This window comes from Mustelus asterias, chromosome 25 (genome assembly GCF_964213995.1).
Source record: "Mustelus asterias chromosome 25, sMusAst1.hap1.1, whole genome shotgun sequence".
Lineage (NCBI taxonomy): Eukaryota > Metazoa > Chordata > Chondrichthyes > Carcharhiniformes > Triakidae > Mustelus > Mustelus asterias.
The window spans coordinates 43,626,097-43,648,581 of record NC_135825.1 but is presented as its reverse complement, the minus strand read 5'-3'; the positions used below and the strand labels follow the sequence as shown (position 1 = coordinate 43,648,581).

Sequence of the window (22,485 nt, the reverse complement as noted above, 5' to 3'; positions counted from 1 at the left end):
CAGAACACATTCTAATTAGTATTCTGTAACTTGATTTCTGTGTCTGTGTACTGTTGGAGAACAGATAACTACTCCATCTGACGAAGGGCCATCGCTCTGAAAGCTTATGGTATTTGCTACCAAATAAACCTGTTGGACTTTAACCTGGTGTTGTGAGACTTCTTACTGTGCTTACCCCAGTCCAACGCCGGCATCTCCACATCATAGTTTCCTTGTAATCCAGAGTTCCTTCGCTTTTCACATAGTTATCCATTTCCCTTGTGAAATTTGTGATTGAAGCTGCCTCTTATGTATTACAGACGAACATAACTCCCGACATAAAAGCAATGATTCTGATTGGTTGTCCTACATGCCCTTTGGTTCCAGATCCCCCCCTGACACCTGAAAGAATTCCTCCCTATTGATTCCAACAAAACCCTTTAGTGCAGGAAATCAGAAAACCATGAGATTGATCCACAGGTAATCCCATGCAGGGTAACGCTCATAACTTGATCAGAATGGGCCGAATGGCCTCTTTCTGTACTGTAGGGTTTCTATGATTTCTATGAGAATGCACCCGTTTTACTGGGACTGATATTCCAAATATTCAACCTGACCAGATTTATTCCCTAGAGTCTAATCCATCTTGGAGAGTGAACTAAGATAATAATTTACCAGTACAACAGGGCCTCTATACTCCACCCCCACCCCCACCACCCCATTCAACCCCAGCCTCCATGAGTCAATCACACTGGAGTTAAATGTAGGTCATACCGGGTAAGGATGGCAAATTTCCCTCCCTACAGCTCATTAGTTCTGACAATCGATGATAGTTTCATGGTCATCATTACTGAGACTAGCTTTATATTCCAGATTTATTAACTGAATTTAAATTCCACCAGTTGCCGTGGTGGGATTCAAACCCATGTCCCCAGAGACTAAGCCTGGGCCTCTGGATTATTAGTCCAGTGACTTTACCACTCTGCCACTATCTCCCCTCGATGGTACAGATCGATCTTACCAAGAGTTGGTGTCCTCAATACAGAAAATAGTGAGTGTGAAAAAAGGGGAAACGGCCAATGTGTGCACAGCAAGATTGGGAATATCACACACTGTCCAAATAATCTGTTTTTCATCATGGTGGTTGAGGGATTAATATCGGCCGGGACACCAATGGCAACTCCCTTTCTCTTCAAACACCGTCGCAGGGTCTTTTCCGTTTAGGTGAGGAGGTTTGGGGCGGGGAAGTGGGGGGTGGAGCGGCTGTGCTGTTTATTGTGTTAACTGAAAGATGATACGTCTGACAGTGTAACACTGCCTTGCCACCACCCGGGAGTGATCCGGGGAGCTGATTGTTCACGTGTCATGATGTGGAGATGCCGGCGATGGACTGGGGTAAACACAGTAAGAGTTTTAACTACACCAGGTTAAAGTCCAACAGGTTTATTTGGTAGCAAATGCTGCCAAATAAACCTGTTGGACTTTAACCTGGTGTTGTTAAAACTCTTACTGTGTTCACGTGTCAACAGAACCCAACTGATTTTTGCTCCAAGTATTTAAAAGTGTATTCTGTTAGTTGTTTTTGAGCGCTTATGCTATGCTCAGTGCTAACTCAGAATATTGTGCGTTTGATTACATGGAAATCAGGGCAAAATCCAACAGCATGGCTAACCCCTCCCTCACCTTGGCCTGTTGGTATGTGTGTAGGCTATCCGTCAGCGTCAGGTTTCTTGCACAGATGATCTCACAGTGACGTGTCAGAGGGTCTAGTTTGAAGATGCTTGAAGCTGAGAGAATCTGGAATAGACAGAGTCATAAACACTCAGTGACACTGTTACGGTCTGAGAATGAGTCAAATCGCTCCACACTGTCAAAAACACTCCACCCGATCATGTTCGTGACCCAGTAATGCAATCACTTCCTACATCCCACATACATAATGGACTGAATACCCAACCCGGAGTCTACCCCAGCCATTTATCCCCTCCCAGACCCATACATACTAGATGCTGCAAATGTATCTATGCCACACATTTAACTTCCAATGTAACATGCTCATCTTCACCAAGGAAATGTCAGACAACAATCACAATCTGCCTCCTCATAGCCCACCCAGCTACCAACAACAACTGTTAGTGGAACACACTCAAGGTGGAGATTCCTCACTGGAATTTTCCAGCCACAATGAAGCTAATCACACACATTGCTCTTTGAAAGCACCATTAATATCTAATTGATTGGGATCAAGCAGATTGGGAGCTGGCAAAGGACTGGAATAGAGGCAGCAGTCACAGGGGAAAGAGAGAGAGAGAGAGGAATAGAGGCAGCAGACACACGGGAAAGAGATAGGGTGGAATAGGGAAAGCAGACACCAGGGAAAGAGATAGGGTGGAATAGGGAAAGCAGACACATGGGAAAGAGAGAGTGGAATAGGGACACAGACACACGGGAAGTTGAAGAATGGATATGTAAGGAGATTCTGGACAGATGTAGAAAAAATAGGGTTGTTATAGTGGGAGACTTTAATTTCCCTCATATAGACAATCCCTTAGGGTTAGGAGTCCGGACGGGGAGGAATTTGTAAAATGTGTCCAGGAAGGTTCTTTGGAACAATATATTGATCGTCCAACTAGAGAGGGGGCTATACTGGACCTAGTACTGGGGAATAAGCCCGGCCAGGTCATCAAAGTTTCAGTGAGGGAACATGTGGTGAACAGTGACCACAATTCTGTAAACTTTCGGATAGTTATGGAAAAGGATGAGTGTTGTCCTATGGGCAAGGTGCTGAATTGGGGGAAGGCTAACTACAGCGGGATTAGGCAGGATTTGATGACTGTTGATTGGGAGAGGCTGTTCGAGAGTAAATACACATCTGGCATGTGGGAGTCTTTTAAGGAGCAGTTGATAGGAGTGCAGGACAGGCATGTGCCTGTAAAGAGGAAGGACAGGAAAGGTAGGATTCGAGAGCCGTGGATAACAAGGGAAATTGTGGGTCTAATCAAAAAGAAAAAAAGAGGCATACATAAGGTCCAGGCAGCTAAAAACAGATGAAGCACTGGAGGAATACAGAGAAAGTAGAAAAGAACTCAAACAGGGAGTTAGAAGGGCAAAAAGGGGTCACGAAATGTCCTTGGCAGACAGGATTAAGGAGAATCCCAAGGCATTTTATACATATGTTAGGAACAAGAGGGTTGTCAGAGAAAGACCTCTCAAGAACAGAGGAGGGGAATTATGCTTAGAACCCGAGGAAGTAGGTGAGATCTTAAATGAATACTTTGTATCAGTATTCACAAAGGAGGGGGACACGTTGATTGGTAGTGTCTCAGAGGGATGTGTAGACCCGTTAGAACAAATCGCAATTACAAGGGAGGAAGTGTTAGGTGTTTTAGGAAGCATTAAGGTAGACAAATCCCCAGGGCCAGATGGCATCTGTCCCAGATTACTGAGAGAGACAAGAGATGAAATTGCTGGGCCTCTAACAGAAATCTTTGTTTCTTCATTGGACACAGGTGAGGTCCCAGAGGATTGGAGGATAGCAAATGTGGTCCCGTTATTTAAGAAGGGTAGCAAGGATAACCCGGGTTTATTATAGGCCAGTGAGCTTGACGTCCGTGGTAGGGAAATTGTTGGAGAAGATTCTTAGAGATAGGATCTATACACATTTAGAAATGAATAATCTCATTAGCGATAGACAACATGGTTTTGTACGAGGGAGGTTATGCCTCACAAATTTGGTTGAGTTTTTGAGGAGGTGACAAAAATGATTGACGAGGGAAGGGCCGTGGATGTCGTCTACATGGATTTTAGTAAAGCATTTGACAAGGTCCCTCATGGCAGGCTGGTGCAAAAGGTTAAATCTCTCGGGATCAAAGGTGAACTAGCTAGATGGGTACAGAACTGGCTTAGCCATAGAAGACAGAGGGTAGCAGTGGAGGGGTCTTTTTCTGATTGGAGGTCTGTGACTAGTGGTGTTCTGCAGGGCTCTGTACTGGGACCTCTGCTGTTTGTGATATATATAAATGATTTGGAAGAAGATGTAGCTGGTCTGATTAGTAAGTTTGCGGACGACACAAAGATTGCTGGAGTTGCGGAGAGTGATGAACATTGTCAGAGAATACAGCAGGATATAGATAGGCTGGAAAATTGGGCGGAGAAATGGCAGATGGAATTTAATCCAGATAAATGCAAAGTGATGCATTTTGGTAGATCTAATGCAGGAGGGAGCTATACAATAAATGGCAGAACCATCAGGAGTATAGACACACAGAGGGATCTGGGTGTGCAAGTACACAGATCCTTAAAGGTGGCAGCACAGGTGGAAATGGTGGTGAAGAAGGCATATGGCATGCTTGCCTTTATTGGACAGGGCATAGAGTATAAAAGTTGGCATATGATGTTATATAGAATGTTGGTTAGGCCACATCTGGAATACTGCGTCCAGTTCTGGTCGCCACACTACCAGAAGGATGTTGAGGCTTTGGAGAGAGTGCAGAAAAGGTTTACCAGGATGTTGCCTGGTATGGAGGGTATTAGCTATGAGGTGAGATTGAGTAAACGAGGGTTGTTCTCCCTGGAAAGATGGAGGTTGAGGAGTGACCTAATAGAAGTTTATAAAATTATGAAGGGCATAGATAGGGTGAACAGTTGAAAGCTTTTTCCCAGGTCAGAAATGACAAACACAAGGGGTCACAAGTTCAAGGTAAGGGGGGCAAGGTTCAATACAGATATGCGGGGGACGTATTTTACACAGAGGGTGGTGGGGGTCTGGAATGCACTACCAAGCAAGGTGGTTGAGGCAGACACACTAGGATCATTTAAGACTTATCTAGATAGCCACATGAACAGACTGGGAATACAGGGGTACAAACGAATGGTCTTGTTAGGAACACATGATCGGTGCAGGCTTGGAGGGCCGAAGGGCCTGTTCCTGTGCTGTATTGTTCTTTGAGAGAGAGAGGGAGGAATAGGGAAAGCAGCCAGACGGGAAAGAGAGCTCACCTCCAGAACTTGGTTTTTATTGATGTTGAGTCGCTCTGTTCCTCCATCATAAATATACTGAATGAGGCACTGCCAAGAAAACATAGAATCAAATGAGAGGCAATGCCAGAGATTTTAATATTAGTTTGCTAACTGAAAAATCCTCTACAAATGAAGGGTGTGTTTCTCTATCGTGTTTTCAACACATTCAGGGTGTCCCAGTCAATGAAGAGCTTTTGAACGGCCTCCAGACAAATATCACAGTCCCACAAAACTCCCAACAAATGGGGTGAACGACCACTTAATATCCTGTTAACGATGTTAAGTTTAAGTTTTTTAAGTTTATTCATTAGTGTCATAAGTAAGCTTACATTAACACTGCAGTGAAGTTACTGTGAAAATCCCCTGGTCGCCACACTCCGGCCCCTGTTCGGGTACACTGAGGGACAATTCAGCATGGCCAACTCACCAAACCAGCACTTCTTTCAGACTGTGGGAGAAATCCAGAGCACCCGGAGGAAACCCGCGCAGACACGGGGAGAAGGTGCAAACTCCACACGGGGACCCAAGCCGGGTCCCTGGCACTGTGAGGCAGCAGTGCTAGCCACTGTACCACAGTGTTGGTTGAGGAGTAAATATTGGCTAGAATACCAGAGCGTAGCCCTCAGCGCCAGGTGTCCATGGGGTTAGAACAGGGTCTTGTAGTTACCTGGAATGTGCTGTATTTGATATTGTCGATCTGAATGGGACTGCAGGTCTTGGCATCAGTGGGAGGGCAAGCTGCAATCAGCCTTTTGAACCTAAAGAGTAAAACATCCAACAATTAATGATGCAGAAAGGACCCTGTATCGATAAAACATTCATTACCAAAATAAAAATGCAGTAATCTATTGAAAATGTTGCTGCAGTTCATTTCAAAATAATGCAAACTGGACAGACAGCCGGAGTCAGAAATCTCACTCACAAACTCGCAAAGAGAACGAGACGCGGGTGACTGACTGCACTGAGAATAGAGAGACACAGGTGACTGACTGTACTGAGAATAGAGAGACACAGGTGACTGACTGTACTGAGAATAGAGAGACACAGGTGACTGACTGTACTGAGAATAGAGAGACACAGGTGACTGACTGTACTGAGAAGATGTGGAGATGCCGGCGTTGGACTGGGGTAAATACAGGTTTCCTGTTGGACTTTAACCTGGTGTTGTTAAACTTCTTACTGTGTACTGAGAAGATACAGACAGCAGCTTTGGACACTGACTTATTGACATTTTCACCCTGCAGTCGCTGCAAAGTTTCACAAATCACTGCACAATGATGCTAGCTTTAACTAACACTGCGATTTGGACCGATTCAACATGACTTCACTGCCTCAGCATTCTACTTGCGTCTGGGAATGTGGCAGTCTGATTGGCTCAGTTAGCGAAGCGGATGCTCTTACCGGGGTGAAGCAGCTGACAGCAGTGTCCGATCTCCGTAGAAATGCTTCCCCTCCACCAGGAATACGATATCTGATTGTTCCCGGTTATTCAGTGGAATGGGCTCTGCAGGAAGGGGAGATCAGCGTGTTAAATCTACAGAAATCTTGCTTCACCCCACCCCCCCCGGAGAGTCCCTGGCCTGAAGCAATCACATTTCTATCGCACCTTTCAAAATCAGCCATTGGAGGGTAGTCAGTAACACAGGAAATGTAGCAACCAATTTACACACAGCAAACTCCCACAATTCGCTCACTGTTTAATGATGGGAATTGAGGGATAAATATTGGCACTGGGAATTATGTCCCTGCTCCTTCTCAAAACAATGCCATGAGATTTTTCACAATGGTGGCACAGTAGCACAGTGGTTAGCACTGCTGCTTCACAGCTCCAGGGACCTGGGTTCGATTCCCAGCTCGGGTCACTGTCTGTGTGGAGTTTGCACATTCTCCTCGTGTCTGCGTGGGTTTCCTCCGGGTGCTCCGGTTTCCTCCCACTGTCCAAAGATGTGCGAGTTAGGTTGATTGGCCATGCTAAAAATTGCTCTTAGTGTCCTGAGATGTGTAGGTTAGAGGGATTAGCGGGTAAATATGTAGGGATGTGGGGGTAGGGCCTGGGTGGGATTGTGGTCGGTGCAGACTCGATGGGCCGAATGGCCTCTTTCTGTACTGTAGGGATTCTATGATGATTCTATGATGAACACATCTACCTGACGGGATAGACAGGTTTGGTTTAAGTGCCCCATCTGAAAAGCAGCATCTCTGATAGTACGGCACCCCCTCAGTACCGCACTGGAGTCTCAGCCACGATTTGTCTGTTACATCCTGGAGTGGGACAGGAAGCCAGAGCTTAGTGACTCGGGGCGAGGATGCTGCTAATGGAGCCATGGCTGATACATCCCCCCAAGCCTCTGGTATCCCGGGAGCAATGGCTGATACATCCCCCCAAGCCTGTGGTATCCCGGGAGCAATGGCTGATACATCCCCCCTAGCCTGTGGTATCCCGGGAGCAATGGCTGATACATCCCCCCTAGCCTGTGGTATCCCGGGGAATGGCCTTAACCTACAGAAGGAAAGCCTAATGCAAAGAGCTTTCATCTACGGAGAAGTATCCAAGAAAGTGGCTCCAAGTTGCTCAGAATGACACAGCCACATGCATCAGGACTATCTTGTAGATACAATATAGAATCCTTACAGTGCAGAAGGCGGCCATTCAGCCCATCGGGTCTGCACTGACCACAATCGCACCCACGCCCAATTCCCGTAAACCTCACTTTCCCTAGCTAATCCCCCTGACACTAAGGGGCAATTGAGCATGGCCAATCTACCTGACCCGCACATCTTTGGACTGTGGGAGGAAACCGGAGCACCCGGAGGAAACCCACGCAGACACGGGGAGAACATGCAAACTCCACACAGACAGTGACCCAAGGCCGGAATCGAAGCCAGGTTGCTGGCACTGAGAGGCTGCAGTGGTAACCACTGTGTCACCATGCCGCCCACTGGAGCTATGAGCTGTCTCTACTGCACAACACCAGCGGGAGAGGGTTGTAACATTGATATTAACCAGGCTATCATTGAGTTCCCTCTGATGGAGGGGACAGTTCAATACTCACCCACTGCAGCCTTGATGTTCTTGACACTTTCCTGGATCCCAGGAATGGGGTAGGGCCCATAGCAGTAGCTAAAGATGGCTGCCAGCTGTCGCATGATAGCATCGCTCTGAAAATGGAACACAAAGACGCCACACGTCAAGGCAATCAACTGGTGCATGTGCCGCTGGTTCAATGCCGGGCAAGGTCACTCAGCTCCCAAAACCTGCAATCTCATTTCACTCAGAACAGTTAAACTTCTCAAACACCAAATTCTCCATCACACAACAAGCTCACTGTTACAAATATAGAGAGACAGCAACAATTCTGATGGACTTTGTTACTGCCACATGCTCCAGCCATCACCCACAGGCGGTTGTTTTGCTTTCAGTAGTGCATTAGTGTGTGGAATTCTCTCCAACACAGAGCAGTGGAGACTGGGGCACTGACTCTATGCCAAGCTGATTAGACAGAGCTTTGATCAACAATGAGGTAATGCCAGGAAAGTGGAGTTGAGACTGCAATCAAATCAGCCATGATCCTATTGGATGATGAAACAGGCTGGAAGGGCAGAATAGCCTCATCCTGCTCCTATTTCTCATGATCTGATGGGTCTGCAATAGGAGTTGGTTCCAATGAGATTTGCAATATCAAAGCTTGTCTTGCGAGTCAGGTCGAACCATCACACTGCAAGGGGATCAGTAATCGCATATTACAATCAGAGTCTGCTCAACGGAGACCTGTAATAGCAGAGGTTGTTCGATCGGGGCCCATTATAATGGGGACAGGGAGATCGGGGCCTGTTATAATGGGGACAGGGAGATCGGGGCCCGTTATAACGGGGACAGGGAGATCGGGGCCCGTTATAATGGGGACAGGGAGATCGGGGCCTGTAATAACGGGGACAGGGAGATCGGGGCCCGTTATAATGGGGACAGGGAGATCGGGGCCCGTAATAACGGGGACAGGGAGATCGGGGCCTGTAATAACGGGGACAGGGAGATCGGGGCCTGTAATAACGGGGACAGGGAGATCGGGGCCTGTAATAACGGGGACAGGGAGATCGGGGCCTGTAATAACGGGGACAGGGAGATCGGGGCCCGTTATAACGGGGACAGGGAGATCGGGGCCTGTAATAACGGGGACAGGGAGATCGGGGCCTGTAATAATGGGGACAGGGAGATCGGGGCCTGTAATAACGGGGACAGGGAGATCGGGGCCTGTAATAACGGGGACAGGGAGATCGGGGCCCGTTATAACGGGGACAGGGAGATCGGGGCCTGTAATAACGGGGACAGGGAGATCGGGGCCTGTAATAATGGGGACAGGGAGATCGGGGCCTGTAATAACGGGGACAGGGAGATCGGGGCCCGTTATAACGGGGACAGGGAGATCGGGGCCTGTAATAATGGGGACAGGGAGATCGGGGCCTGTAATAACGGGGACAGGGAGATCGGGGCCTGTAATAACGGGGACAGGGAGATCGGGGCCTGTAATAACGGGGACAGGGAGATCGGGGCCCGTTATAACGGGGACAGGGAGATCGGGGCCTGTAATAACGGGGACAGGGAGATCGGGGCCTGTAATAATGGGGACAGGGAGATCGGGGCCTGTAATAACGGGGACAGGGAGATCGGGGCCTGTAATAACGGGGACAGGGAGATCGGGGCCCGTTATAACGGGGACAGGGAGATCGGGGCCTGTAATAACGGGGACAGGGAGATCGGGGCCTGTAATAATGGGGACAGGGAGATCGGGGCCTGTAATAACGGGGACAGGGAGATCGGGGCCCGTTATAACGGGGACAGGGAGATCGGGGCCTGTAATAATGGGGACAGGGAGATCGGGGCCTGTAATAACGGGGACAGGGAGATCGGGGCCCGTTATAACGGGGACAGGGAGATCGGGGCCTGTTATAAGGGGGACAGGGAGATCGGGGCCTGTAATAACAGGGACAGTAAGATCGGGGCCTGTAATGACAGAGACAGTAAGATCGGGGCCTGTAATAACAGCAACAGTGAGATCGGGGCCTGTAATAACAGGGACAGTGAGATCAGGGCCTGTAATAACAGGGACAGTGAGATCGGGGCCTGTAATAACAGGGACAGTAAGATCGGGGCCTGTAATAACAGGGACAGTGAGATCGGGGCCTGTAATAACAGGGACAGTGCGATTGGGGCCTGTAATAACAGGGCAGTGAGATCAGGGCCTGTAATAACAAGGACAGTGAGATCGGGGCCTGTAATAACAGGGACAGTGAGATCAGGGCCTGTAACAGGGACAGTGAGATCAGGGCCTGTAACAGGGACAGTGAGATCAGGGCCTGTAACAGGGACAGTGAGATCAGGGCCTGTAATAACAAAAGTGTGTGACAGGATAATGCTGGGTGGTGTGAGGTGGAGATTGCCCCTTGCTGTACCTTGCTCAATTGGAATATGTCAAACATGAGTGTCAGTCCCCAGGTGATCATCTCTTGGCTGTACACCTCCTTCACAGCATCAAACTCCTTGAGGATGTACAGAGCAATAGTCCACTGACGCTGGATCAGGGAGGTTTCCAGGGACTTCAGCCAGGAGTACAGACTCCATGGGACACCTGAGGGTGTAAAAGACAGGCCATCATGAGAAAGGTGCTGACATCCAACAGCAGTTCCCCCGTCCCCCTTCCATGCACCCCCTCCCCTTCCATGCACCCCCCCCCCGCCCCCCCCACCGCCCCGACTCCTCTCCCTACCCTCGCCGCCTGAAAGGATATCACCAGAGGTACGAGATGTTATACACGCAGGACACAGGCAGTCAGGTGGCATTTAACACCAGCTAAGGAATGTGAGAAGTCCAGGGTGAGATAGTGGGACTCGCCATGGCACCAGCTGTAGCAATGGTAGCACTTTCACATGGCCATGGGTTCAGGTCCCACTCCAGGGTGACCTTCCAGCACAGTACTGAGGGAGCGCTGCACTGTCAGGAGATCCTGTCCTTTGGGTGAGACAACATCCTGTCCTTTGGTGCCCTCAGGATAAAAGATGCCATGGCATTATTCACCAGGTTGTGTCTGGTGTCCTGCCCAATATCTATCCCTGAACCAGCTGATCACATTGCTGAGTGCAGCACAGTGCTATGTGCAAACTGGCTGTTCCCTTTCCGAAATTACAACATGACTACTTTTCAAAAGTACATCATTGGTTGTAAGCACTTTGGAATGTCCCCATTGGCAGTACCTGTGATTAGAGTAAGAAGTCTCACAACACCAGGTTAAAGTCCAACAGGTTTATTTGGTAGCAAAACCTGTTGGACTTTAACCTGGTGTTGTGAGACTTCTTGCTGTGTTTACCCCAGTCCAATGCCGGCATCTCCACATCATGAGTACCTGTGATTGCCAGCAGAGGTCAGCACAGCTTATAAATAAGGTACAGATGGTGGATGGTGAACTCCCATCTGAGAGCAGCAGGGCCTGAATTCAATTCCCTGGCAAACAAACTGAGGGACTGCTTCCCCAAAGGCATCAGCAACATGCCCTCCAAAAGCTCCTACCAAATCAACGTCTCAATAGAAACACAATAGACAGTGCAACGAACAGTCCTGTGGGAGGGTAATGTGGACTGGGAACTCTCTCCACAGACGCTGCCAGACCTGCTGAGTTTATCCATCATTTCTCTGTTTCTATTTCAGAATCCCAGCATTGGCAGTATTTTGCTTTTATTGAAGTGAAGCTAACTGTCGGGGTTTGAAGGCAGGTATCACAGAGCAACAGGAGACTCAATGCAGGAGATTTATGAGATCCCCATGCTGCACACGGCGAGATGTGGTCAATCTCGGTCAGGAATTGTTTCAGATGCTGTTGCTTTAACTTCATACATGCAAACCAGGTTTCCAAAGCATTTCTGGAAACGTTACATTGTCAGAACGAAGAACAGTACAGCACAGGAACAGACCCTTCGACCCACCAAGCCTGAGCCGGCACATGACACCTTTCTAAACTAAAGACCTTTTAAATTTTAAAGTCTTTCAGACTGTGGGAGGAAACCGGAGCACCCGGAGGAAACCCATGCGGACACGGGGAGAACGTGCAAACTCCGCACAGACAGTGACCCAAGCCGTGAATGGAACTCGGGTCCCTGGTGCTGTGAGGTAGCAGTGCTAACCACCGTGCCAGCCTCTATGCGGTCCGTATCCCTCTATTCCCGGCCTATTCATGTATCTGTCAAGATGCCTCTTAAACGTTGCTATTGTATCTGCTTTTCCCACCTCCTCTGGCAGCACCTTTCAGGCACTTACCGCCCTCTGTGTAAAAAAACTTGCCTCTCTCATCCCCTTTAAACTTTCCCCCTTTTTAGCTTAAACCTACGTCCCCTAGTAACTGACATTTCTACCCTGGGAAAAAGGCTCCGACTATCCATGTCGCATAGCTTTGTAAACTTCTATCAGGTCGTCCCACAGCCTCCGACATTCAAGTGAAAACAAACCAAGTTTGTCCAATCTCTCCTCATAGCTAATACCCTCCAAACCAGGCAACATCCTGGTAAACCGGTTCTGTACCCTCTCCAAAGCCTCTACATCCTTCTGGTAGTGTGGCGACCAGAACTGTACACAATTTTCCAAATGTCGTCTAACTAAAGTTCTATTGGCAACATTACTTGCCAATTTTATACTCTCCACCCCAACTGATGAAGGCAGGCATGGCTTACACCTTCATGACCACCTTATCCACTTGCATTGCCACTTTCAGGGAACTGTGGACCTGTATCCCTAGATCCCTCTGTATGTTAATACTTCTAAGAAGAGTTGCAGCTCTGACAAAACCCTCCCTCACTGAGTGAAACGGGACAGTATTGAGGTGGCTGGAAAATGTGAGCATTGAAGGATGGAAAGCGCCCTCACTAAACTCTTCCAGGGTGTGAGAGGGTAGATGTAGATTGGACGTGTCACTGACTGAGGGGGGTTTAGAACCAGGGGACACAGTCTCAGAATGAATAGATCATTCTTCAGAATTCTCATCCCCACAGCTGTGGGCACTCGGTTATTGAGTATGTTCAAGACAGATCAATAGATTTCTGAATAATAAAGACATGAAGGGAAATGGAGATAGTGGGGAAAATGGGGGCAGGTGATCAGCTATGATTGGTTTGAATGGTGGAACAGGCTCGAGGGGCCGAATGGTTTCCTCCTGCTCCACATTCCGATAATGGGTTACTGATGTCTCCCAGTGCTGCCCCATTGAGGTCAACTGTGGAACTGCAAACACTCTCTCTGGCTTCTTGACCCGAGGGGGGAAAGTTAACTGCAGGACAGAGTACCCTACATCAGGACCTGGAATTGGAGCTGAGCCCAGGCCACTCTGCACAGCTAGGGGGAGAAAATGAGTTAACCACAGAGAAAGGTACCCTCGTCCCAGCCACAGGCTCCTCCACACAGAGATTTGGGGAGTTAAACAGTCCACATCAAGACGCACCATCAAAGCCACTCACACAGATGATGGAGTGTATTGAGAGAGCTTACTGTGGTAAAGCTCCACTGTGGTCCATGTGGTAAAGAGCTATACTCACCATGGTTGTGCAGATCCACAGTGATGTCGAGATAGTTATGTTCAGCACTCTGATAAAGGGCATCCTGCAATGCTTTCCTCCGAGCTTTACTGCTGCGAGTTAGCCCAGCTTTCGGAAGCTGCTGCTCGCTGTCCTCTGTCCCCTCAGCAAGGATGTCCTCCAGGGACATGATGTCACTATTGCGGGTATCAGGCTGGGACAGAAGCTTCTGCAGCACATTTCTGAGCAGCAATCAGAAAGAGATTGTGTTAGCAAAAAAAACATTGACAACAGCACATTCCAGTCAGTGAGAGATCAGTGTGTCTATCAAAATGACCAGTATCCAGGGTGACTGATTCACAATGCCTTCAGTGAGATTCCCTAGTTATAACATTCTATCTCTGTCTCACCACACCTTCAATACAAGACTCTCCCACCCTGTTCACAGAATAACACCCTCAACTGCAACACACACCCTCCCCTCCAGCTATCCCAGCAGAAGGCTCTCAGATAAAAGAAGCTCTGTAACCTACCCAACCCCAAGTATAGATTCTTAGTTACAACAGTCTCCATTACCAACACAGAATAAGACTCAAGGTTGACCCAATCTCTCACCTGTGTCCATGGGCAGCAGCCAGACTGAACGCGTTAGTAATTCCCTGCAGAGACGCACTGACTCCATTTTTACCAATGGACCCCGCCAGGAGATCACATCCTTTCTCCAAAAGCAGGCTAACAAGATCTAGGTGACCTGAGAACGATAAGGCAAGGGTGAGAGAGGCACAGTACATAGAGAATAGGAGTCAAGCTGCAAATTATTCACTGGTAAAAGAAGGTATCTCATACACTGGGTGTTATATAGTGAAGGACATTTTATACGCTGGGTGTTACATAACAAAATACATCTTATATGCTGGATGTCATACAGGGAAGGTTATCTTGTTCAGATAGGTGGGAAATTGCTTCTCATATACAATGTGTAAGAGAGGAAAGGACAGGTTCTACACGGGGTGATTTAGGAAGAGTGATGCACACTCTTTCTTATCTATTTGTGGAATGCAAGCTTGCATTTACCGTCCATCTCCAATTACTCCTGAGAAGGTGGTGCTGAGACACCTTCTTGAACCAGTACAGTCCATGTGGTGTAGGTACACCCACAGTGCTGTTACGAAGGGAGTTTTAACCCAGTGGCAGTGAAGGAACAGTAAAACATTTCCAAGTCAGGATGGTGAGTGACTTGGAGGAGACCTTCCAGGTGGTGGTGTCCTGATGTTTCTCACGCCCTTTTCCTTCTCAGGGTAGAGGTTGGAAAGTGCAGTCAAAGGAGCCTTGGTAAGTGGCTGCAGTGCCAGTAGATGGTACACACTGCTGCCAGCGTGTGTCAGTGGTCGGGGGAGTGAATTAAACTACTGCTTAAGGTATTGGACAGAGTACCAATCAAGTGGGCTGCTTTACGGCAAACTTGTGCTTGAAGGTGGACAGGCTTTCCAGAGTCAGGAGGTGAGTTATTCACGACAAAATTCCCAGCCTCTGACCTGCTTTTGTAGCCACTGTGTAATAATAATACTATGTTAAGTTTCTGGTCAATAGTAACCCCCAAGATATCGATAGTGGGGGATTCAGTGATGATTATGCTATTGAATGTCAAAGGGAGATGGTTAGATTGTCTCTTGTTGTCCTCAATATCCCAGTTGAGGAAACAAAGATTTAGCTGCCAGGGTTGCTACTCCTAATTGTGATTTCGAGACACCACAGGAAAAGGCACGTTATTGACTCTGGCTTAGATTCTCTCTTGTTGGAGAGAGTTATTGCCTGGCACCCATGTGGCGTGAACATTACTCACTACTTATCAACCCAACTTAACTGTGGTCCAGGTCTTGTTGCATTTGGACATGTATTGTTTCAGTATCAGAGCAGTCTCAAATAGTATTGAGCAATTCTGACCTTGGGATGGAAAGAAGGTCATTGATGAAGCAGCTGAAGATAGTTGGGCCTAGAACACGACCCTGAGGAACTCCTGCAGAGATGTCCTGGAGCTGAGATGATTAACCTCCAACCACCACAACCATCTTCCTTTGTGCCAAATATGACTCCAACCAATGGAGAGCTTGCCCCCTGATTCCCAATGACTCCAGTTTTGTTTGGGCTCCTTGATGCCACATTAGGTCAAATGCTGCCTTGATGTCCAGAGCAGTCACTCTCACCCGATCTCTGGCATTCAGTTCTTTTGTCCAGGTTTAAACAAGGCTATGGCCATTAGGAGCCAGCCAGCTCAGTCAGTAGGAATCTAAGGGTATCTTCTACACTGGGTGTGATGTTGTAAAGGGTTTCTTTAAAACAGGATGCAATTTACTTTTGACAGAACAATCTGTCTGTGATGATTAGTTTAATTCCAATTCATACCACATGCATTTATAATTGATTAAGGTTTTTGAGGTAAACCTTTTCCTTGTCACGGCTCTATTGCTAGGCCACCGCCTGGAATGTTTACATTGATTACAGCATAAATTTAAAGAATACACTCAATCTGACAAACTGCTCCTGGATTTTGTCCAGTCGGCCAAACCTCCTTTCCCGGTTTCGTGCCCAACACCCACCCTCCTCCTAGTTGCCTACCTGCTGTGGCTGCCAACTGTAGCGGGGTTTCTGACCAGCTTTCTTCACTAACACAACCTTCAACATGGGCCCCGGCATCCAGCAACAACTGTATGGACAGAGAGGGAATGTCACACAAAGGAAAACAACAGAATCTTGCATTAACTACATTCATACAATTGCACCCAATTAAAAAATAATATCCAATAGACAGAAACAGGCCATTCTGGCCTCTATCCTTCGAGACTACCTGAGGCTGCTCCCGCTTTCATTACTTCTGTTCCCACTCTGCCCCCGTACCACTCTATTCTCACCCACCCCAAGTACTTCTCAATTCTTACCAAGTCCCTCTTCCTCTCGTACTTTCTGGCAATGTATCATTGGTTCCACCCTGCTCCCACCCATATTATTGCAGAGATGGTGGCATCATGATAATGTCACTGGACCCAGGTTTCAGGCCCAGCTTTTTCAGGAGTGGATGAGACATGCTTCATACGAGAGATGGGCTGTGTGGGGGGCGGGGGCCGGGGGAGCTAAATCCAGCTGAATTAGAGAACAGACTCAAGGGAGTGAAAGTCCAGTTCAGTTTCTGCACATGGATGATTGCTAGGATTCAGCGATAGGAATGCGGTTAAATGTAAAGGGACGATGGTTAGATTCTCTGCTCTTGGAGATGGTCATTGCCTGGTATTGTGTGATGCAAACATTATTTGACAATTTATCAGCCTATTCCTGGATTTTGTCCAGGTCTTGCTGCATTTGAACATGGACTGCTTCAGAGTCTGAGTCATGAACGATACTGAACATTCATCAGCGAACATCCCCATTCTGATGATAAAGGGAAGTTTATTGATGAAGCAGCTGATGACAGTTGGGTCTAAGACTGAGCAGAATTCCATTGCTCTTCCTCAAATAGGGATGCCGGAAAAGTGACCTTGCTCAGACCTCGGGCAGGAAAGGTGGGAGCGCCGCCATCAGCAGCCTCCTTTTAACATTAGACTCCCCCCACCACCCCCCCACAAAAAAGGAGTGGCACTTGTGGGTTCTCCCTCCCTCTCTGGCTTCTCCACCAACACCCCCTGCCCTCAACCCCGGGGCTCACTCCCCACCTTGCACTGGGACCCCCAGAATACAGTTGCTCCTAGATTCTGGGGACTGCCTGCAAACCCGGTCCTCCTGCGCGAGGGACGGATGTCCCATCTCCAGCCAATGCACACTTGTTGGAGGTTTAGATGGCTGCAGGATGGGGAGGTGATCTCCACTGACTCCTTGGATAGCAGGTTGGGAAATCCGGCTATCCGAAGAATCCTGGCCCAAATCTCCAGATTGGGATTTGCACCCACAAATCTTGGACTCCGGTGAAAGAATAGCCCACTGAGACATGGATGAAGGAATTTGGGATGGGAAGATGTGTTTGATCCACAGAGACACACCGGCCAGCTGTGTCTAAAGGCCTTGTACTAAGTGTGAAAACCCTGAGGAAGCTCAAAGCCTCTCACACAGTGACAATGTCCCCAACGTTTGGTGTCACCCTCCACCAATCCATGGGAAGAACTCAACTCGACTAAATGTACAAAATTGACCCAGTCCTGTACCTGTGCGACTGACAAATGTCCAAATGCGACGGCGAATGAGAGCGCGGTCCAGTGTCGAGTCTCTGCGTGGACAGACGGGCATTGCGGAGAAATAGCTGGCACCTGCAAACCCAACACAACAGCTCTTAAACTTGCCAATCAGCTTTCACATCTATCAGTATTGAGTCTGTTTGAGTGTCGATCAGATCATTCAAACATCATTTGCGCCCCACCATGAACCAAGCCTGACACCGTGCCGGTCAGATACTAACAGCGAAACACGAATTGTTGTGGCACAGTTACAGGAATTGGTTCATCCAGTGGGTTATTCTTATAGAATGTGGTGATATATCAGAAAACACTTTGATGTGTCAGTAATCAACGCCTTACCTGAATATCAATGTCTGCTCCAGAGGTCAGCAGGACTTGGACCATGGCCTCATCCCCACTGCTAGCAGCGTACATCAGCGGAGTCAAACCCTGAGCAGAAAGAAGAGCAACTGAATTACCCTGGGTACAGGATCAGCTCCAAAGTGAACTGGTTCCTCACAAACAAAAGTTTATTTATTAGTCACAAGTAGGCTTACATTAACACTGCAATGAGGTTACTGTGAAAATCCCCGAGTCGCCACACTCCGGCGCCTGTTCGGGTACACAGAGAGAATTTAGCACAGCCAATGCACCTAACAAGGACAAAGATTAGAGGTCACCCTCACATATGGAGCGAAGAGTGCAGACTCAGTGGTTATTAGCATTGCATTCTAAGTTGTTATAAAGGCTGCTTCACCCCATACATCACTGAGTTAGGCAAAAATCTTGCCCTTGACCAATTAGCACCCACCAAACACATCCCCCCACCCCTCCAAACACCTGCCCATCCCAGCAGGAATGTCTACTCGCTGAGTCTGCAGGTGGGAGAGTGGAAATCCCACCATCTGAAAAATCCTGCTCCATATGTGAATCAGCCTGTCGGGAATTTGCAGGATTTTGTCAAATTTCCTGACTTTTTAAACTTTGAATACAAAATTGAGACAAGGAAAATTCTGTGTAATACACAAAGTATTAAATATAGATGATTATACAACTGAACAGAACCTCTAAAACACATCCTGTTTAAGTTCTGTGTTCGACATTACTTTATTCATTGAGGTTTCTGCAAACTCAGTTAGGGAAACATTAATACAAGTGAACAAGTCAGGTCTATTTATTAAATAAAAACAAAAAATGCTGCAAAATCTCAGTAGGTCTGACAGCATCTGTGGAGAGAGAATAGAGTAAGAGTTTTAACACCAGGTTAAAGTCCAACAGGTTTATTTGGTAGCAAATACCATTAGCTTTCGGAGCAGCGCTCCGAAAGCTAATGGTATTTACTACCAAATAAACCTGTTGGACTTTAACCTGGTGTTGTTAAAACTCTTACTGTGTTCACCCCAGTCCAACGCCGGCATCTCCACATCGAGAGAGAATAGAGCCAATGTTTTGAGTTAGGACGACCCTTTGTCAGAGCTCCGAAACATTGACTATTTTTTCTCCACAGATGCTGTCAGACCTGCTGAGATTTTGCAGCATTTTCTGTTTTTGTTTCAGATTCCAGCATCCAACAGTTGCTTGGAAGATTTGGATGGGTTCAGATGATGTCTTGTGTTATCCAAAATGAACAAGGGTTGGACCCATTTTATGCTGACATCATTGCCCATGTATGGTCAGATTTGTGACTGTCCAGTTCATTTAAATCATTGAGTTTTAAATGACCAAATGTCAATAAGACCTTAGTTTCAATACTTTCTCAGTGTTATCCAGCAAGCTTTGCTTCTTTCCTTTGCTACTCCTGAATTATGACATTACTCAGGAAGGAGTGGCATTGTGATCAAAATAGTATTCACAAGCACAGACTTTATACCTACTATTGTGGTGTAACCATAATCCAACATGACTGTAATCTGGAATGAAGACAGAACAGCTAATGTAAAGTTACATGTAAATGCCTGTCTTGCCTCTCCCCTACCTGCTCACTGAAAGTGTTGAGACCCTCTGGCCCCAGCAACTCAGTAGCCGCAAGCACCAAATCAGTGCGGCCGCAGCTCAACATCTGAAAGCCCAGGTTCTGTCTCATCCTCAGCTCAGTCTGCTTAGCATCTAGTCCACGGGATGTGAATAAAGTGCTGTTAATCCTGTAAAACACAAAGAGATAGGATTTTAGTCAGGAAAATATCTGCTCACCCTCCCTTCACCTCCAGCCTTGAATCTTCAACATGGTTGAACTGCGACAAGATCCATATCAATGTCCCATTAGACAGTACTTCATACATCAGCCATGGCTCAGTTATAAACGATCAAAATAGAAGCAGAGGTAGGCCATCTAGCCCTTCGAGCCTGCTCCACCATTCAATAAGAATGTTGAGTTCCACATTTACCCCAAATAACCTCCGATTCCCTTGCCCAACAAGAATCAATCTACCGCCACCTTAAAAATATTCAGCGGCCCGGTGTCCATCACCTTCTGAGGCAGAGAGTTCCAAAATTACACAACCCTCAAAAGCAAATTCCCCTCAAATCTGTCCTACAAGGGCAACTTCCAGTGTTAAAACAGTGCCTCCCAGCTCCAGACTTGGCCACAAGAGGAAACATCCTTTCCAGATCCACCTTGTCGGTACTGTTCAGGATTTTATATACTTCAGTCAAGTCACCCTTCACTCTGCTAAACTCCAGTGAAAATAAGCCCAGTCTGTCCAACCTACCTTCATAAGACAGCCCATTCATTCCAGGTATCGATCTAGTGAACCTCCTCAGAACTGCCTCCAACACATCCACATCATTCCTTAAATAAGGAGTCCAAAACTGCACACATTACATGCTGTACTTGCATACTAACTTTTTGTGACTCTTGCATGCGAACACCTAGATCCCTCTGCACCTCAGCACTCTGCAATCATTCTCCATTTAAGTAATAAATTCAGCTCTGATGAAGGGTCATCCAGACTCGAAACATTGGTTCTATTCTCTCCCCATAGATGCTGTCAGACCTGCTGAGATTTTCCAGCATTTTCTGTTTTTGTGCAAGTAAAAATCTGCTTTTTTATTCTTCCTACCAAAGCAACTTCACACTTTCCCACGTTATACTCTGGGCAGGATTCTTCAATCTCATTCGCCCCAGCCCTGCTGCCAGTGAGAATGGTGAATTTGGCACTCAGCCAAACTCCATTCACTGCAGCGTCACTGGTGAATCCCAGCTGCGAACGAGGTCAGAGAATTCCGGCATCTATCTCCCAGACTTTTGGCCACTCACTCAAATCCAAATCCATCTGCAAGCTCCACAGGTCCACTTCACAACATACTTGCATAGTTATCTTTGTGTCATCTGCAAACTTAGCTATCATGCCCTCACTGCCCTCACCTAAGTCATTCATTTAAATTGTAAAACATTGAAACCTCAGCACAGACCACTGCGGGACTCCACTCATCACATCCTGTCAATCAGAAAAGGACTCATTTATGCATACTCTGTGTTCTGTCAGTCAGCCAATCTTCAATCCAGGTTAATAGGTCACCCCCTGCACCATGAGCTTTTATTATTTTTGCAATAATTGTTGATGTGGCACCTTATCAGATGCTTTCTGGAAATCCAAGTACAGGACGTCTACAGGCTCCCCTTTCTCCATAGCGTATATTATATCTTCAAAGAACTCTAGTAAATTGATAAAACATTGTTTCTCTTTCTTAAAACCATCTTCCCAATTAGTAGAGTGACCGAGGCTACTACTGCCAATTTGATTTTTCCATCTATATTTAGATTAAAGTCACCCGTGATTATTGTTCTTCCTTTATCACAAGCAATATTATTTCTTGTACACTTAGTGCAACATTATGTTTATTGTTAGGGGGCCGGTAGACCTCTCCCACTAGTGACTTCTTTCCGACTATTCATTCTTTCCATTCAAACTGACTCTTCATCCTGATCTCCTGAACCAAAGTCATCTCTAACTGTTGTGCCAATGCCATCTTTGATTGACAATGCTACCCCACCACCTTTACCTCGCTTCCTATTCTTCTTGAATATCTGATACCCCTCAATATTCAGGATCCAATCCTTATCATCCTGCAGCCAGATCTCCGTAATGGCCATCAGATCATATCTAATTATTTCAACATGCACTATCTACTTTATTATGAATGCTACGCATGTTCATAGATACAGAATCTTCAAGTTATTATTTTTTCTATCTTTGTAACATCTAGTCTTCATTCTTTGTGCATTCTTAGGTTTTTTCCCCCCTCTGTCATTTCCAGCATTCTCTGACTTTCATTTCCCATATTACTGTTTTCCTTTCTTCCCTCTGTCTACATCTTTCCACATTTGATCCTTTGTCCTGACTTTTTAGTTTAAAGCCCTCTCTACTTCCCTCGTTATATGGTCCACAAGATCACTGGTCCCAGCTCAGTACAGATGCAGCCCCCACTTTCCCCAGTACTGACTGCAGTGCCCCTCAAACTGAAACCCACTTCTCCCACACCAGCCATGCATTCATCTCTCTTTGCCAATTTACATGTGGCTCAGGTAATAATCCAAAGATTATAACCTTTGATGTTCTGCTTTTCAATTTAATGCCTAACTCCTCAAGCTCTCTATGCAGAACCTCTTTCCTAGTTCTGCCCATGTTGTTGGTACCTACATGGACCATGACCACTGGATCCTCCCCCTCCCACTGCAAGTTACTCTCCAGCCTGGAGCAGATGTCCTGAACCCTGGCACCAGGCAGACAACACAGCC

General features: G+C 47.0%; 1 protein-coding gene across 2 annotated transcripts in view; it reads right to left on the bottom strand.

Annotated features, from left to right (window-relative positions):
- Nucleotides 1-22,485, bottom strand: part of LOC144511915 (ankyrin repeat- and BTB/POZ domain-containing protein 3-like) — a 42,314-nt gene that overhangs the window by 2,465 nt on the left and 17,364 nt on the right. For both annotated transcript variants that reach the window (XM_078242372.1, XM_078242373.1), the window contains exons 5-16: nt 19,723-19,888; nt 18,108-18,197; nt 17,739-17,840; nt 16,165-16,252; nt 14,164-14,299; nt 13,570-13,790; nt 10,447-10,622; nt 8,052-8,157; nt 6,400-6,502; nt 5,666-5,756; nt 4,978-5,046; nt 1,663-1,776 (exon numbers count right to left, since the gene is read on the bottom strand). In XM_078242372.1, the coding sequence (XP_078098498.1) occupies nt 1,663-1,776; nt 4,978-5,046; nt 5,666-5,756; nt 6,400-6,502; nt 8,052-8,157; nt 10,447-10,622; nt 13,570-13,790; nt 14,164-14,299; nt 16,165-16,252; nt 17,739-17,840; nt 18,108-18,197; nt 19,723-19,888 (1,462 nt within the window). The remainder of the gene's footprint in view (nt 1-1,662; nt 1,777-4,977; nt 5,047-5,665; nt 5,757-6,399; nt 6,503-8,051; nt 8,158-10,446; nt 10,623-13,569; nt 13,791-14,163; nt 14,300-16,164; nt 16,253-17,738; nt 17,841-18,107; nt 18,198-19,722; nt 19,889-22,485) is intronic.